The following is an 18,938-nucleotide window of genomic DNA, read 5'->3' as shown; positions in this document are numbered from 1 at the left end:
TGGATGCCAGCCTCAACGGATTGGGAGCTGTGCTACACCAGAAGTACCCCACTGGGCTTCGTCCCGTGGCATATGCAAGTAGAAGTTTGACTCCCAGTGAAAAGAATTATCCAGTTCACAAATTGGAGTTCCTCGCCCTCAAATGGGCCATATCTGACAAACTACATGATTACCTATATGGGGTCACCTTCGAGGTCCGAACAGACAACAATCCGCTGACCTATGTACAAACCACGGCCAAATTAGATGCGACCGGTCACAGATGGTTGGCCACCCTCGCCAATTACCGGTTTTCTATGAAATATAAGCCTGGACCTCTCAATATAGGAGCCGATGCTCTATCTAGGAGATCGGGACTGGGCGAGACCGCCGACGATGGCCCTTGGGAAGAAATTCCAGGACCAGGAATGAGAGCTATGTGTTCCACTGCTGCTATTGTAAACGACCGAGTGGCATTCTCCGAGCTACGAGTAGTGGATTCTTTAGGGTGTCGACCTCAAGCCCTTCCAGAAGCTTACTGCCACCCTGATGGCATGGGTCTAACACAAGACGTCATCTTCACGGTGAAGGAACTGGTACTAGCACAGACACATGATCCTGCGGCTAAGGTTGTCCGCGAGGCCCTACACAAAAATGACTCTGCACTGGTGAAACGGGCTCCTCGCGAGGATGTGGGTCTTCTCATGAGAGAATGGGATAAGTTTGAGATGGATAACGGCCTACTCTATAGGGTTGTTCAATTCCACAATCATCCTGACCGTCGACAACTATTTCTACCTCGGCGTATGCAAGGTCTCGTTTTAAGATCACTACATGATGATCATGGACATTTGGGGGTGGATAAGACCTTGGGTTTAGTGCGAGACCGGTTCTTCTGGCCTAGGATGCGGGAGTCAATTGAACAACACTGCAGAAAATGTCTACGGTGCATTCATAGGAAGACCCTTCCCACCCGTGCTGCTCCAATGGGCCATCTCAAAAGTGCTGGGCCTATGGATTTAGTTTGTATGGACTTTTTGTGCATAGAGCCAGATTCAAAGGGTATAGGAAATGTGCTAGTAGTGACAGATCACTACACTCGATACGCTCAAGCCTTCCCCACGAAGGACCAGAAGGCTACCACAGTGGCTAAAGTGCTGTGGGAGAAGTATTTTGTGCATTATGGTCTGCCCAGCAGGATGCACTCTGACCAGGGACGGGATTTTGAGAGCAAGCTGATCAAAGAGTTGCTAACACTGTTGAACATTCAAAAGTCCAGGACTACTCCCTACCACCCGGAGGGAGATGCTCTCCCTGAAAGATTTAATCGGACATTGCTGGACATGCTAGGCACTCTGAAAAATTCCCAAAAAGGAGAATGGAGTAAACATGTTGAGGCCTTGGTGCATGCCTACAATTGCACTAGGCACGAGTCCACCGGATACACCCCATACTTCATGATGTTCGGGAGAGAAGCCAGACTGCCAATCGACATCCGCCTACGGGTATCTACCGACGGGATACCCAACATGGCTCATTATCGATATGTGCAGAGACTCCAGGACAGTCTGCACCGTGCCTATCAGTTAGCTGAAAGAGTCACCGCTCGATTGAATGCCAATAATAAAAGACGGTACGACCACAAAGTACGCTATAGAGCGCTCCAACCAGGAGACGCAGTTCTCCTACGCAACTTAGGGATTCCAGGCAAGCACAAGTTAGCTGATCGCTGGAGGGAAGGGCCTTTTCAAGTAGAGTCCCAAATGCCGGGCCTCCCTGTTTATCGCATACGTGATGTGAATGGCAAAGTAAAAGTTTGGCACCGAAACCACTTGTTACCTATCTCCCAACTGGGAGAAAGTGAACCTGAAACAGAAACAGTAATGAACGACAGTGAGCCTGAAGAGGCTATTGCGAATCCCGGCCCCATAGATGAGACCATTCAGGATCCTTTGGAGGGAACATCCAACCGAGACTGGTGGGCACCTCCCGAAGGCGCAACAAGTAAGGGGCCAGCTGACAAAGTACCGCCATTGGAATTTTCACCAAGTAATCAATCACTAGATCCTACCACTCCGAGTTTTGTGCCTCAAAGAGACAATGTTCAGTTGCAAAGAGACTTTCCCCAAACTGGTTCACCCTCTGCCAGAGAGTCTAGGCCTCAAGCCTACGATGGTCTGTCTCAAGAGGAAGAAATGGAGACTGAGACTCGCAGGAGTCAGAGAGTGAGACGCCCTCCCACTAGAGTGGCTTATGATTCATTAGGGGCACCTCACTATGAGTCTCAGCAGCAAGCTAAAGCCAAGCTAGCCTCAGTTATCAATATGTTTGTTGAACTGTACAATCTCGTTTAGAGTAATCGTTAAGTTGTACTTTAACACTGCATTTTTATTATATAAAGTTTGTACACTGTTGGAAGGTTATGTGGTTCAAGCGAGGACGTTGGAGTTCTCACCAGGGGGAGGATGTAGCCAGGTTCCCCCCTGTCATGGCTGACCCCCTCCTCCCTTTCGGCCGACGCTGTGTACGAGGGAGTGAGGGGGGGCCGTGTGCGCGAAGGAGCGATCCCTGGTAGCTAGGGACGCGAGCGGCGAGCAGGCCGGTTGCCGGGGACGCGATCGGGCCGTCGCTAAGGCCGCGATCGCGTTGCTACCGGCCCGGCGGCTCGGGAAGCAGGGCGCCGCCATGTTAGGGCTGTTGCGCATGCGCAGTGCCCCAACCCAGCGCGGGAGGACCAGATAGTTCTCGCATGCGCGAGATGAGCATGCCAGCCCCCAGGGTGCATAGGGGCAGAGACACCTGATGCCAGGGAGCCTATCAGAAGGCCAGATTCCCCTGCTAGCAAAGAGATACATTTCGCGGGGTTTTGCAGCCACGCATTCACTCAGGATCCGGACCAGCTAGGGGTAGGAGGTAGATGCAGGGGTGAGTGACCCTCTGCATTAGGCCAGCAGCCCCCAAGGTCCCAGTTAGGTCCTGAGCCATCTATTAGCTTGTGGAGCTTAGGGACAGGCCCTAGATAGGGACACTGCCCCATTTATTGGTTGAATAGACAGGGACACAGTGTTGAAGCCGTGCGGCCCTGAGAGGTGGGTTCTGGGCTCAGAACACCACCCAAGACCCTGCGACAAGGAGTGACATTGTTGCGCTGGACTTTCAACCCACGCGGTGTGGAGGACCCCGTCGGATCGTGTGGATTTATATCGCGGTACCCGTGGCTGGAGCCCGGGCAGGTAACCTGCATCTCACGTGCACCAACCAGGCCTATCACCAAACATAGTGGCTGCGCAGTCACACACACACCTGTACAGTGGTATTTGACTTCGAGAACACGAGACATTTGGGTGGGGGTTACTGGACACAGGGTGGGGTCACACTGTGGGTGGTTAGCGTCCGCCGTGACGCCTAGAGGTGGTTAGCGTCCGCCGTGACGCCTAGAGGTGGTTAGCGTCCGCCGTGACGCCTAGAGGTGATAGCGTCCGCCGTGACGCATAGTGTGGTTAGCGTCCGCCGTGGCGCAATATGCTGTTATGCTGTTTTGATGTTATGCTGTTTTGATGTTATGCTGTTACGTGATTTGTGTGTTTCCATGCAGTAAAGCCCGTCCTGTTTTATATTCTGTAGTGTTGTGTGGTTGTTCCTGTGAGGGCCTCCTCCCACTCCGTTGGGATCCCTCCCAGGTGGAGGCGTTGCACCTAGAGATGTACGATAAAGATGTACCCCAGGTTCCCCAAGCGGAGGCTTAGGCTCCTGAGAGCCACACAGGTTGCACAGCACGTAGTAGCGGCGGTAGTCATAGGGAAGACCCGTTACACACTGATAACCTGACGGCACTACACGCTGATACAGAGTATGTAGCAAGACTGCACTACATACTGACAAAGAGCATAACCTGACGGCATTACACTCTGACAGAGCATAACCTGACAGCACTATACACTGACACAGGACATAACCTGACGGCACTATACACTGACAGAGCATAACCTGACAGCACTATACACTGACACAAGACATAACCTGACGGCACTATACAGTACACTGACACAGAGCAAAATCTGACGGCACTATACACTTAGGCTACGTCCCAGTGCCTGCGCTGCACACTTGCCTGGAGTCTGGCGGCACGTGCAGCCCAATTCCCTGGTCTGCAGTGAGCTGCGGTGGGAAAGACAGGAGGGGCGTGATGGGGGCGTGGCCATGACGTCACCCGGCAGGTTCGCCCTCATCATTGGCTGAACCCCAGTGGGGTGTGGCCTAGTGCACCATCGCTAGTTGTACTCACAATTTGAATCTGAAAAACGCACCACGCGGCGCGGCGCCCCCCCCCCCCCCTTGCAGTGGTCCCGGCCCCATTGAGGGGCGGCTCTTGTCCCGGAAGCTCCCGCCATAGTGAGCGCTGCAGCAGCTAGCGGGGACCTGGCCTAACACAGAGCATAACCTGATGGCACTATACACTGACAGAGCATAACATGACGGCTCTATACACTGACACAGAGCATAACCTGACAGCACTATACACTGACACAGAGCATAACCTGACAGCACTATACACTGACACAGAGCATAACATGACGGCTCTATACACTGACACAGAGCATAACATGATGGCTCTATACACTGACACAGAGCATAACATGACGGCACTATACACTGACAGAGCATAACATGATGGCTCTATACACTGACAGAGCATAACATGACGGCTCTATTCACTGACAGAGCATAACATGGCAGTACTACACACTAACACAGAGCATAACATGACGGCTCTATACTCTGACAGAGCATAACATGACGGCTCTATACTCTGACAGAGCATAACATGACGGCTCTATACACTGACACAGAGCATAACCTGACAGCACTATACACTGACACAGAGCATAACCTGACAGCACTATACACTGACACAGAGCATAACATGATGGCTCTATACACTGACACAGAGCATAACATGATGGCTCTATACACTGACACAGAGCATAACATGACGGCACTATACACTGACAGAGCATAACATGATGGCTCTATACACTGACAGAGCATAACATGACGGCTCTATTCACTGACAGAGCATAACATGGCAGTACTACACACTAACACAGAGCATAACATGACGGCTCTATACTCTGACAGAGCATAACATGACGGCTCTATACTCTGACAGAGCATAACATGACGGCACTATACACTGACAGAGCATAACATGATGGCTCTATACACTGACAGAGCATAACATGACGGCTCTATACACTGACAGAGCATAACATGACGGCTCTATACACTGACAGAGCATAACATGGCAGTACTACACACTAACACAGAGCATAACATGACGGCTCTATACACTGACAGAGCATAACATGGCAGTACTACACACTAACACAGAGCATAACATGACGGCTCTATACACTGACAGAGCATAACATGACGGCTCTATACACTGACAGAGCATAACATGGCAGTACTACACACGAACACAGAGCATAACCTGACAGCACTATACACTGACACGATCAGACTATGCTCTGTGTCATTTTATACAGGTATTAATTTGAATGTTTTTCTTATTGTGGCCCTTTGACAATGAGACAGGTAAATTCTGGCTCCAACTCCTGTCAGGTTGGCCACTCCTGGACTAGTACATTAAAATGACATGTTAGTAAGGAAGATTGAACTGATAATTAAGGGTATATGCCCTAAAGTAAGATATAATTGCTTATAGTCAGTAAGTGGAATAGCCATTAGTGATAGATATTAACTACTTCACTTATACACTATTTACTCTCATTGGGAAGTGATAAATGCAATATCACTGTCTGAGAGATTAGCGACACAGGGCCCTATTTAGTAAATATGTCCCACAGTGCCAATGCCTGGATACCTTGGGTAAATCCTATGTCCTGTACCTCTGATACCAAAATTAGGCTATAAAATCTTTGAAACATATATCCTTTCCGTAGGGTCTATGTACCAGAGATAGGAGAAATATGCTTTAGCACACAGAATTTGTAAAATGTTGTGTTATGAAAGGATCCTAATTCATTTTCCCAATGGTTCACATGGATTGTTAACCAGGATGGTTTACCCAACCTCAGACTTAGGGGTATAGTTACCGAGTCCAAAGTGGAGCAATTCTGGGGCAAAAATATTGCTCCAGATGTAGCAAAGAAAAAAAAATCTTATTGATTTCAAATGGATTGCTGAAGTGCACCACTTATGCTCCTTAGCCTAGATTTCTGATGCTAGGAGGAGGAAATAAAGATGCAGAATTTGATACATCACACTACAGTGTATAATATACCATGGGGCTGATGTACAGTGTCAAAGTCTCTCGACTGCAAAAGTCGGGCAAAACTAGAGCAAAAAAAAAAAAGACCCATATTTATCAAGGCAAAACTAGCAGTATTCTCAATGGTATTTGTTATTTTGCCCCAGTGCTTTGCCCCAGTTTTGCCTACGTTTGCAGCTGTGATACATCCGCCCCTTTATGTGTGTGGCTTAACTAGGCCTTCCTACTGACACTTTCCAAACTGCCAGCTTCAATGCTGTACAAAATGCCTTGGGAAAGCCATCTGTTAGTGCAGGGGTGGCGAACTCCAGTCCTAAACAGCCACCAACAGGTCAGGTTTTCAGGATATCCCTGCTTCAGCACAGGTGGCTCACTCAGTGGCTCAGCCACCTGTGCTGAAGCCGGGGTAGCCTGAAAACCTGACCTGTTACTGGTCCTTGAGTACTGGCGTTGGCCACTCCTGTGTTAGTGCAACATTTATCCCATTGTGAGTGCTACCAACCAAACAAAAAAATGTTTTATTACATTGCATTGAGACATGAACTGTTGCATGAAAGTTCAAGAAAGCTGATGCACTAAGCAGGCAAGAGACTGCCAGTTAATGCAGATAACATCTCTGCCTTTCGGTTCCCTGGAGGTGCCGGATACTGTTCCGTTAAATACAGTATATCTCACTTTGCTCTCATCATTTCACAACTGCAACAGTTCCTACGATCAGATATTAGTTTCAGAAGAGACAGAAATGTGTGAGCTGAGTGAGGTTGATGTGGGCTGTGTTATTGTTTTATCACTGAGATGTACACGCTGAATTTCCCAAATATTGTGACATTATAGCCGTAACCCTTTCTTTGCCATTGGCGCCTGCAATGCATTGCCCAGGGGCCCCTACGTACTTTCAGTATCCAGTACCGAAAATAGAGCTTAAATCTCATTCTCACAGCAGGTATAAAGATTTCACAATACTGTAGAATATGGTGTCTCTAATGTGTCCCCTATTTACTAATTATTGAAACCATCTCTTTTATTCCTAAAATATGAGCTTCCGATCAAATTCCGTATCTCACACTCAATTCTCCTCCTCACTTTTAAAGCTTTACACTCTTCTGCCCCACCTTACATTTCAGCCCTAATTTCTCGCTATGCACCATCCCGACTCTTGCGTTCTTCTCAAGGATGTCTTCTTTCTACCCCCTTTGTACCTAAAGCTCTCTCCCACCTTAAACCTTTCTCACTTTCTGCCCCACACCTCTGGAATGCCCTTCCCCTCAATACCTGACTAGCACCCTCTCTATCCACCTTTAAGACCCACCTTAAGACACATTTGCTTAAAGAAGCATATGAATAGCACTGGATTATCCTGGACACATGATACATAAAGCTTGGCCCCCTGCAGACGCACTTACTAGAATTCCCTCCTACTGTCTCTATATGTTCCCCTACCTACCAATTAGATTGTAAGCTCCTCGGAGCAGGGACTCCTCTTCCTAAATGTTTCTTTTATGTCTGAAGCACTTATTCCCATGACCTGTTATATATATTATTTGTTATTTATATGATTACAACATGTATTACTACTGTGAAGTACTATGTACATTTATGGTGCTATATAAATAAAGACATACAATACAATGAGCCCAAAATATGCCCTGTCAAGCCTGTCTCAAAAAGTAACGTTTGTAGATCTTAAAGAAGTAATCCAAGCAGGTCGTTTTTTTTTTAATGTATTTAAAAACATTTGTACATACTGTAGGTTTGAAGCAAGGTGTCTCTGGGAGCTAAACCCCATTCATTTCAGCTCAGGGGACCCGTATTCCCAAAGGGGTGCCGGTGTCTCAGCAAAGTTTAAAGCTCCTGTGTTACATGGGCCAATAGAAAGCCGCACTGGATGATGTCACAGCTTCATATTGGCCCAAGCTTTGAAACGCCGCCATTATATGAACCCAGCTAACGAGCCGGAGCAGCTACACTGGCGACACACTTTATTGAAGTGTGGCCAGTTCCGCAAGCCGGGAGATTTCCCGGCTTGCAAGCGGCATCCCCTCGGCGTGCCGCGCGTCACCGATGCGCGGTTACGCGTCATCGGGAGCCTGCGCCCCCTGCACGCGCGTCCAGGGCTCCCCGAGGGAGCCCTGGTGTCCCGCGATGTGGGGGACGGCGGCAGGGGGTTCCGGGGGACCCGGCGGACCCGGAGAGGAGAGGGGGAAGCCGCGATCGGCGGGCCTCTCCTGCGCTGCTTCGGCGCGCGCCCGGCACCCTCCGGCGCGCGCCAGGTAACTGCTGCGGCCGAGAACGGGCAAATGCTCGAATAAACTCGGCCGCAGCAGTACCAGCACCCCCTATGGAGGTAAGAATCTTCGGAACGAGGGGGTCCCAGGAGCTGAAATTAACCTGGTTCAGGTCCAGAGATCCCCTGCTTCAATCCTATGTAAAAAAAAACACTTTACAAAACCTTTTCTGTGCAGATTCAGATAAGACACTTTTTGATAACATCCCTTGTAGTCTGCATGCTGCAAAAAAGCTGTGTGCTGTCCAGTGGAATGGAGAAAGTGAGGATACTCAGCAGGAGTTACCATGTGGCGGACACATTACTGCAGGCTTTGGGCTTTCTTAAAAAAAACATTCAAATCAAATAAAAAACAACTAGAACCAAAAATTGGATTGGCAATCTGCTTTAAAGGGGATCACCCAATTTACTTTTAAAGAAGGGCAATTGAATCTATGTTCCCAGAGTTGCGATTACCCACTGACACATTGCCACATTAAGCCACTGGACTTCTCCTTTGAAGAAGGATAAAGCCAGAACCTTTCTACAGATGTAGCACGGCTCTGGGTACCGTGAGCATCGCTTCATCTTTGGCAAGCAATAGGATTGTCAGTGGTAATCTTAGGTGAACCAACACAATGTTTTGAGTGATGTTTGGACTGATGCAGCAAAGCTTATTGCTCTCGCTCATCCGTTACTGCACAGTCGTTGGCCAAAGATGGTACTCGACGGATGTCAAGAGAGATTAAAAGACCATGACGATGACCAAAAGTAAGATGGGACAATGAAATAAGAAAAATTGTTGGAGCAACCTGTAGAATAAAGACATGTAACTGCAGTACATGGACGATCATGAGTGAAGACTTCATCCAGTCGTGGATCGACCAGTGCTGAAGATGATGTATATATTGGCCCATGTTCAATATAAGGAAGAGTAGGGATGACGCACAGTGAATAATGCAGTGACCTCTATTCTTTTTTTTATTTTCGTTTATTGGTTTTGAAAACACTAACATTTAAAATCCCCCGAAGATATGAATTAGAAATAGTAATGTGGTTAGTAACGTCTAGTGAACGTAAGATACTGCAGTGTGCACTAGTCCGTTTCTCACGTCATTGAGTAGGGGAGGAGGTGGTGCACTAAGTGATTCTTTCAGTGAAATTTAAATCTGCCACATCAGATTTCATTCAAAGGTAAGGTAATTAAAGGGGCACTCCTAGAATCAAAGTAAACACACATCTTTAATAGGTCTCATCTGGGTGATTGATACATTTTCTACTTAAATCGGACATCTACAGCATACGTATTATTTTATTTTTTTTTAGACTTGGGAGGGGTGGGATTTCCGCTGGCTGCTCCCTCTTGTGTGACGTCCCTGTGTGTTCAACAAGTGCTTGTACAGCCAGAGTCCCTCCTCACCCCCCTTATATTTATTGGTTCTGTGATAAGGACAGGGTGGGATAAGGGTAAATAAAACACAAGACTGACAAACATTTTCCCATCCAAAGTCCTCTTAAAAACTCCACTAATATCCCCCCCAAATTAAAACAGACACACTTGTTAGGTTTGTTGTCAGTTGTCAGTGTAACTGGCTTCTTTACAAAAGATTCAATCATCCAAAGTAACTCTGTCCTACTTATTTCTATCTTGTGAGGAATTAATATGTATCACTTCTTGCCGGGAACACTGGTTTCAAGCATTTCAGCTTCAGGATACTTATGTTTATCTACATGACTAACGATGGCTTCATTATTACTTTGCAAACAAAGGAACAGAGCTAAGATAACAATATTGATGACTAATTGTTAATGTATTTTGGTGATAATGTTGTTTGCAAATTGTATACAATTTTTTTTTAAGTGTTAAAGGGGCAAAACATGTTTATTTATTTTTAATAAATCAGTTCTATAGTATTAAGTAATAGTGATTTTTTTTTTTAAATTAAACTCCTAATGCCATTTTAATGAGTTTTAATACACTGAGCAGCCTTTGATTTCTATAGTTTTAGTCTACCTCCCGAGCAGTGCACTTTCCTGTTTGTGATCATTTGTTGCTAATGTTCCCAGCAGTTTGAGCTGTAAATTGTAACAATAGTTAATGTTACATTGGTTATATCAGGATACATTCTAGCTGCTTAGTTACACAGACTGAAGGATTGACTGAAACTGAAAGGTGGCCATTTTGTTAGGCACACAATGAGGATTTGTTACAGATTTATAACAGGAGCACCAAACAATTGCCATCTTAGGTAAGAATGTTGATTTATACATTGTCACATACTTTACATATCAAAATAAGAAGAAGAAAAGGGGGAATGCAGTATTGCTGCTTTAATCAGCTACATTTAGCCTTTTCAAATGCCCTTAGTTCACTTTCGCCCGAGGTTAGGCTGCCCCTTAAATATACTTCAAACACTGGAGAAAAACACAGGGGATTACTGTATGTACAAAACTAAAGCAAAGGAACTGGACCAGATTTGTCAAAGAAAAAGGTCCCAAGGGATTCAATGGTATCCTTGACTTTGAGAAACATGGTGCCATTTGTTTTTGCTCCAGTTTTGCACTGTTTTTGTAACCAGGAGAATGTTGTACACCTCCCCCCTAAACCTAAGCATTTTAGTCGTGAATGGGAGTAACGGTTGTGGATCTAGGCCCATAGAAGCAATTATTTGTCACTACAATGTAAAAATAAACGATGAATGTTTGTGAAACCAGTTTGTAACAAACTACTGTAGGAGCCACGTCTAATCAGGATATAGCGTTCTTTGCCTTACCAAAATAATATGTTTCTACTGCACCACATTTGTTTATACTGTCACTACACATTCCTGCTTCCTCTTGTGTTTTCTATGGGAAGAGAGCTAGCCACAATGGCGTGTTAAGTACAACAAAAAATAAGGAAGGAGTGTATGGCTACATATAATTCATTGTCTTAAAGGAGCAATCCAAGCGGGTTGTTTTTTCTTTCTTTCTTTATCTTAATCTATTAGTACGGGTCTGATGCAAGAAGTCTCCGGAGCTGAGCCCCATTTATTTCAGCTCCAGGGACCCATGCTTCCAGAGATACTTACCTCCGAATGGAGTGCCAGTATCTCTGTAGTTTTCTGTCGTTTTCAGCTTCCTCGTCACGTGGGCCAATAGGAAGCCGCACTGGATAACGTCACAACTTCCTATTGGCCTGCAAAGGCCTGGGAGTTTTGAAAAGCAGCTATATAGTGAGCCCTGAAGTGGCTACCGGCATCCACTATGGAGGTAAGTACCTCTGTATGCAAGGGGTCCCTGCAGCTGAAATTAATTGGGTTCAGCTCCAGAGACACCTTGTTTCAATCCTGAATAAGAAAAATGAAGAAAAAAGATAAACGGCTTGGATTGGCTATTCAATATAGTATCCATGAGAAACACAGACTAGATTTCATTCATTATTACCCCGGTGCAGAAGAAGAGGGTGCATTTCAAGTACTATGGGGAATATGTATTAAAAAATGTCGCAAAGAGAGAGAGAAAACTGTACCAGTTACAGTTGCACCTTTTGATGCATCTCATTATGATATTTCCCTCTCTCTCCTCCTCAAGCTCTTCCATAACCGCTCCCCAAAACGTTCATGGTGCAAATTCAGCAAATTCGGGCAAAATATGGAGCAATGAAGAGAAATTAGTTAGTGGCGGAGTTTGGATGTTGTCTGTGGCGCATATATATCAATTATATTTTATAGTGAACTACAAGCATGCGTCAAAATTGTCCGACACGTTTTTCTTGAAGTAAAAGACAAATGAAAGTAGACACAAATATTAGTGCATTTGTACGTATGAACATGACGTACACCATACAGAGAATGAGAAACCGTGCACCGGTTGTAAAAACCTAAATAATGATATGCTAACATATGCCGCTAATGATTTCGGGTGAGTAAAGGATTTTTTCATGCAAGACACTTTCAATTTGTTTCAAAAACACAAGTCTTTATACATAGCTCTAATGTCTCCCAGGTGTATAAATGGGGCAAAACTTGAGCAAACAAACGACACTGTATTTTAAAGTCAAAAAATTCCATTGTATGCGATACAGGACATTATTTATTGATAAATCTGATGCAATTTATTTGCACCAATTTTGCAGCTGCGAGACTTTGATACACAATCTCCCCCCCATCTGATATACCTGGTGCAACGTGGCAGAAGAATTGCACCACTTTTGGGGGTTATTTATCAGAGGCTGCAAAACACGGCACCAAGTTTATTAAGCCCTTGAGTGCCAGAGGGTGAACCACACAGCCACGCCCGTCAGGCAAGGCACAATCATGTGATCGCTCAGTTTTTGCATATGTACTACTGTGCACAGTTCCACGTACAATGTCAGAATGATCCAAAAATACATTATTAGTAAATATTTTAGTGATCTCACCTGACATGTGGGTCATATCCTGCGCCTCATCTGTTTCCATGTTTCTCTGGTTATCTGTAAATTGCATTTGAAGACTGTTAAGGCCAGATTAGGAAAACTACAAATCTAAAATAACTATCTAAACTTATTAAAATATTCTCATCTTGTTTTGTTTCCCTCTGTACCTGCCTGAGTATCAGACAGGAACAGACCTTGATCCTTTCATAAAAGAGAAACAGAATGACAAAGATGTAGAAAAAATATATCATTACAAGCACAGGAGAACCAAATTTGTTATTTATTGTTAATTTCCTACTGCATAATAACCCAAAATGCAAACTGACTGCAACAAAATTAAGCAGAAAATTAAATGGCCCTGGGTCATTGTAGGCACAGAATTCATTCTCTTGGCTGATCCATAGTTATGTTCCTTTTAATTTACTGAGCATGCATCGATGAACCTTGAGTCAGTTTGGTGACACGCGTACAATCAGCAATCAAATACGAAAGCAATTTGCTGAAGAATGTCTCATTTGCCCAGGCAGGGCTGCATATCTGAGCAGCAGCCGTCGCTGCCTCCATTAATAATGAATACACCTCAAGCAGTGGCAGATGGGCAAAACAGAAGCTATGGTCTTTACTGTATGACGAGTCCCACAGTCAGACCATACCAGCTCTTTACTACTTAGGGAGAAGTGAAGCTCCCAAAAATAGCGAAACAAGCCCAGGAGAGAGAGAGAACCCAGACCTTCCTGTTTTGCATAACAGCTGGCTCCACAGTTTTGGAACAAATAGTAGGAAGCTTTTGCCCTTCTGTTGCAACACGTAATGTTCCGAAGACTAAGTTGGTAGTGAAGGGAAACACCAGGGATATGCACTCGTGGGTGTTAGCTGGGTAGAAATAAAGTCAAACTTTGGATTGGACTGAAGGCCTGCAAGACGTAGGTCTCAGGTGCCTCTAGTGGACATCTGGTTGCTCGTTGGTATTAAGGGCCTTGCTGTAAACAGGTAATCCCAAATCATGTCACTGCCAAATTTACAGCTCAGTGCTAACAATTCAGGTAACCTAGAAAAAACTTCCATGCACTGAAACTACTTGTGTCTTTGCTCAATGCACAGCTACACTATCTCTTCATCAAATGTACTGTGTGTACTGAGCAAAGTAGTGGTGCTGTCTTATTTCAAGAAAGCATTGTACTGGAGATTAACAGGGCAAAGTTGTTTTGATCCCATTACGCAAGGTTTCCCAGCTGCAGAAATAGGGCAGAACCAGTACAAAAAAAGCCCAATTTTATCGAAGAAAATAAATGCTATTAAGAGCCATATTTTTTGCTTTGAAAAAAAAATGAGTGCAAATATTTTGCACGAGTTTTGCCTCACTTTTTTTCAGTCAGGAATTACCCCCCCAAAAAAGAGAGAATTTTTTATTCAAACCATTTTTTCTCAACAGCAGTGATAAAAGTAAAGGTCCCATCAGCGAAAATATATGGGGCAGAGGAGTTAGTTCCAAAGTCTCCCAGGTACAAAACTGGGGGAAAAGCCATGCAAAAGAATTGATTTCAATTGGGATGAATTTTCTTTGATCAATCTGGTGCTGCTCTTTGCACCAGTTTTGCAGCCGGGAGACTTTGAAAAATGACCCCCTTATATTTTTAATTATCAGCTCCAACCATATAAGCACGTGTTGCAAAGCAATACTCAGAAATCCTTGCCTTGCAGAGCTAACAATCTTAAGTAATATAGGCACAACATTTAAAGACTGTGGCATTGTGGACCCACATGATACATAATAATCTGATTTATTCCACCCAACACTGTTGTTTTCTTAGCATTTGCTGCAGAGGGTCATCAGCAGGGAAATTACATCACAAAATGTATCGTGACGGCCTTCCAGAATGCGCAGTTGTAGCAGACGTTATTCCCCCGCACAAAAAAAATGCATTATATAACACAAATGTGTTATCGCATTAACCATTGTTTTATCGCATTAACCATCAGCGTTAACGCCACATATTTTGCTTAGCGGACGCAGCAACGTCTGCTACAGTTCCTTGCCTAGTATTAACGGTTGTGCCTTTAGTGTAAAGATAGGGAGAAGAACTAAAAAGAATGACATATATACATATTCAAAGTAGCTTCAAAATATTAGTATACCATGCCTTGCTCCCCCTTTATTTCCACACGTGGGATGCAGGGTGTTCCCAGAGCTGAGCCACTTTATTTTCAGCTCTGGGGACGCTCTGATGCCTGGGATACATACTGAGAAAGACTCCGTCAATACTGTACTTCATTAAATTAAAAACCCTGCATTACTCTGGGCAATAATAACACAACATTTAAACCGCCATCTTGTTTCCCCTGGAAGGCACCAGCTACTGGAAGCCCATTCCCTGTAAGTATCTTGGGAAGCAGGCAGTCCCTGGAGCCGAAATTAACGTGACCTTTACATTTACAGACCTACTGCTTCACACCGATTTAAAAAAAAAAAAGCGGGGGAGGCGGGAGAAACAAGTAGCTCCGGTTAGCTGAAGGATTCAAGCTTCAACCAATGGAATAGCAAGAGATTGCACAGACCCCTTCCATGCTATAACTCTCTTAAAGTAATCAGTGCAATGGGGGTGTTATTGATAACAGTCTCACAGCGACAAAATGGAGGGGAAAATGGTGCGGTTCCAGACTTATCGAAGAAGACAATCCCACTTCTTTTAATGAAATTTGTGTTCTTTGATGTTGGTACAAACTTGGGGCTACGTAGCCAAGGCACAATGTTGGCGCAAAGTCATTATTTTGTTGCAATTCGCACTGAAATATACATGTGCCTATGTATTAATCTTACATAAAAAATTGTAATTTTGAAATTAATTTGACCATTTTCATGCATGTCTGTGTCTGCCTGCGATGAGACGAGGGATTTATGGAGCAAGTGGGAGGAGTTAGGGTGGAGTAACATTTGCATATTGTGTATTAAAAATGTGAGCTTGCGTTACTTCTCTTGATGGTTTTCTGCGTTGCTTTACTCTGTCCCCTTAAATGTGGCATTATATTGAGGGGGGGTTCTATCGCATAATATTACCGCAGCACGCGCCCACTTCTAAAATAGTACAAATGCACTTCCTAAATGCGCATTTTATTTTACGCAAATGCATTAGCGTTTCAGTTACGAAAGTCACCCAGCTGCAAAGCCAGTGCAAGAAATACAGCACCAGATTTATCCTTCAAGAAAATCCTATTAGTTTCAATGAGGATATTCATCCCGAATAAATCATGTGCTTCCCCCCGCATTCCCCCCCCCTTCCAGTTTTTCAGGCGGAAGGCTTTATCTAAGAAAAAAAATCCTATTGAAATGATTAGTTTTTTCCTCTGATAACTGAGCTGAAGGTCCCGCGTTCTTCCGTGGGTGAAGATCCTGAACCACTGAGCTCAAGTCCTAATCAGATACACATTCTCTGTCTTGGCGCCAAACTTTGAATCCTGACGGAACTTCACCTGTGGATACAGAGTTGGAGGAAGAGTAACCTGGATGGACGGAGGCTGACTGGGACACAAGGAACAGCAGTTCTCGTTGCACCGCATTACAGCATTACTGGAGTGAAGAACCCGTGGAGGAACGACCTCTATACATATGCACAGTATCCTTGGCTTCCACAGCAGTGTTTGTTCCCTAGAGCAAATATAATCACGCAAGCCACGTGTGCGTGGACCTGGACGGACGATCACGACGACAGACCAGGGAGGAGAGAACCGGTGCACTAGGTTCCAGCTGCCATGCAGATACCATGGAGAGAGAATCACCTTTGCCAGCATAGCACAGGTTGCCTCCATTTTCCATCATTAGCACCCACCCCCCAAATCTAACCCACGTTAGACCGGGCAAACCATGAAGCACACACGCCTGACAGGCAACAGCGGTTTTACATTAAGCAAAGGAAAAACCTACATGCTGGGATTACACACTGCATAGAAGACAAGGTAAATACAAGGACATCTTTGTGCTAAGAGGACTTTTTCATATGCTAGTATACCCAGCGAGCTACTATACAGTACGTGCATATATATCTTCCTATGCATTACACCTACAGGGTGTTTAAGTATTTTTTACGGTATCACTTTTAAAATTGATTTGGGCATATACCTAACAGTTGAAAGTTCAAAATTATGCAACTTGGAGTAGTTATATAACAACTAGGAGGAACCGAACTCTAATCGGAGAGATAGAGGATACTCTGTTTGCTTTTGTTTCCAGAATTATAATAAAGTGCTTTATTCGACCAACTATTGAAGTTATTCAGGGACACCCTGTTGGAGTCTCAAGACCCTACCTACTTATCTACACGACATTAACCTCTTGTCACTATGGATAAAGGTTATATGAACAAATATTAAGTAGGATGTATATTAGATCATAATATTATATATCATTCAGCACATGTAAGGTTCAGGTATCTCAAGTACTATTCTAGATATTTTTACTGTTGATTGTGTATTTTTTAATAAATGTGTACAGTATTTCATACTTTACATTCATTAGAGATAATTGGGTTTCTGATCCAGAGTTTTTTTTCTATTCTTCAGCGGTACTATTCGAGTTGCTTCCAATTATGAGACGGGCCAGAGTAGTTGCTGCCAATAAGATACATGATATACAGATGTAGCAATACTGACTGTTTGACTCGCCGGCGCAGCTCATGGTCCAGTGACTATCCCGGCCTAGATGGATTAATACTGCAGGAGGTTCAATCCGGAAGCATGGACCCCCCCGCAGAGCGATCACAGTAGACGCTGTCCTCAGCAGCGTGGCCATTTGTTTTTTCACCCACTGCGTTGGGGACATAAGTCTTACTACATCTGTTTGAATTACTCTCCTTGATTTTCCTGCATTTTCCCTCTTCTTGATACACAAGATGAATAGTGAGCCTGCCCTGAAGCACTATTACTGCATTTGTTACAGGTTTATTCTTTCCTACATCTTGAGCATTGATTTTGCCCTAGAATTGCCCCATTTGTACCTTGATACAGTACATATGCTCCATAGTATCAATGCAAATGTGGTGCAATTTTGTTGGGAAATATTTCACTAAATGTATCAAAAGTTAAAAAATCAATTGGATTTTTGTCTTTATTACTTTTGGAGCAATGTGTTTGCCCCTTAATTGCACCACATTTGCCCCGATACATGTGAAACAGGTGAAGCTCGCCTTCACTCAGTAGCTACAAGTCATAGGGGACTTTATTTTAAGCAATGCAATGGACATTTTTGCAGGAATATTGATGTCCCTGCTGCAAAATGTGGGGGGGAAAACAGCACCATACTCTGATGGAAAGCAGTATGAGTTTTAAATCTGGTGCAAGTCTTTTACTCCAATTTTGACCTAGTTTAGCAGCTGGGAGACTTCAGAAACCACTCCTTAAGCATCAATTTATCAAAAACTTGTATCCCAGGACAACTTTGTCCAATTGAAGAAAAACGATATGAGCTTCAAAGCAATGCACGTCTTTCTCTGAATATGCACCATTTCACAAGGATTCGCTTCTCTTTGCATATTACTCTATGAAGAATGCAGAGTGAAAACATTACATATGGTACATAAAGTAGCATGTATTAATGAACCGTTTGTTCTTGCAGGAAGAATTTGCTTTCGCAGACTGTAAACTAAAGCTGAAATGTATGATGTTCTATTTTAAAGTCACATTTAGCTTTTTATGTTCTGTGTGGTGACTGTGTATTTTCTCTATACACTGTAAAATGCCACTGATATCAGTTTGCTTTTTTTTTAAGATCCAAGCCCAGATTTACTATACTATATTTCATATATCCAGGTTATGGACCATTTACATCAAGAATCCCTCAAACACGCTACGCCCCTAGTAAGTTAATAAACTTGGGTTTTAATGAACGTAATATGCGGTATTAAGGAGAAAATTAGGGAAAGTATTGAAATAGGAAGCCGTGACATCATCAGGTGCGGTTTCCTTTTGGCCCATGTGATCCAGGAACGTAAAACTTTGATGAGATACCGGTA

At 44.1% G+C, this 18,938-nt stretch overlaps 1 protein-coding gene across 10 annotated transcripts in view; it reads right to left on the bottom strand.

The window, feature by feature from the left end:
- Positions 1 to 18,938, bottom strand: part of IKZF1 (IKAROS family zinc finger 1) — a 151,425-nt gene that overhangs the window by 110,156 nt on the left and 22,331 nt on the right. For all 10 annotated transcript variants that reach the window (XM_075586465.1, XM_075586470.1, XM_075586474.1 and 7 more), the window contains one exon: positions 12,940 to 12,993. In XM_075586465.1, coding sequence (XP_075442580.1) covers positions 12,940 to 12,993 — 54 coding nt within the window. The remainder of the gene's footprint in view (positions 1 to 12,939; positions 12,994 to 18,938) is intronic.

This window comes from Ascaphus truei, chromosome 2 (genome assembly GCF_040206685.1).
Source record: "Ascaphus truei isolate aAscTru1 chromosome 2, aAscTru1.hap1, whole genome shotgun sequence".
Taxonomy (NCBI): domain Eukaryota; kingdom Metazoa; phylum Chordata; class Amphibia; order Anura; family Ascaphidae; genus Ascaphus; species Ascaphus truei.
Note: the sequence above shows the minus strand (reverse complement) of the source record. Positions and strands in the feature narration are given on the sequence as shown.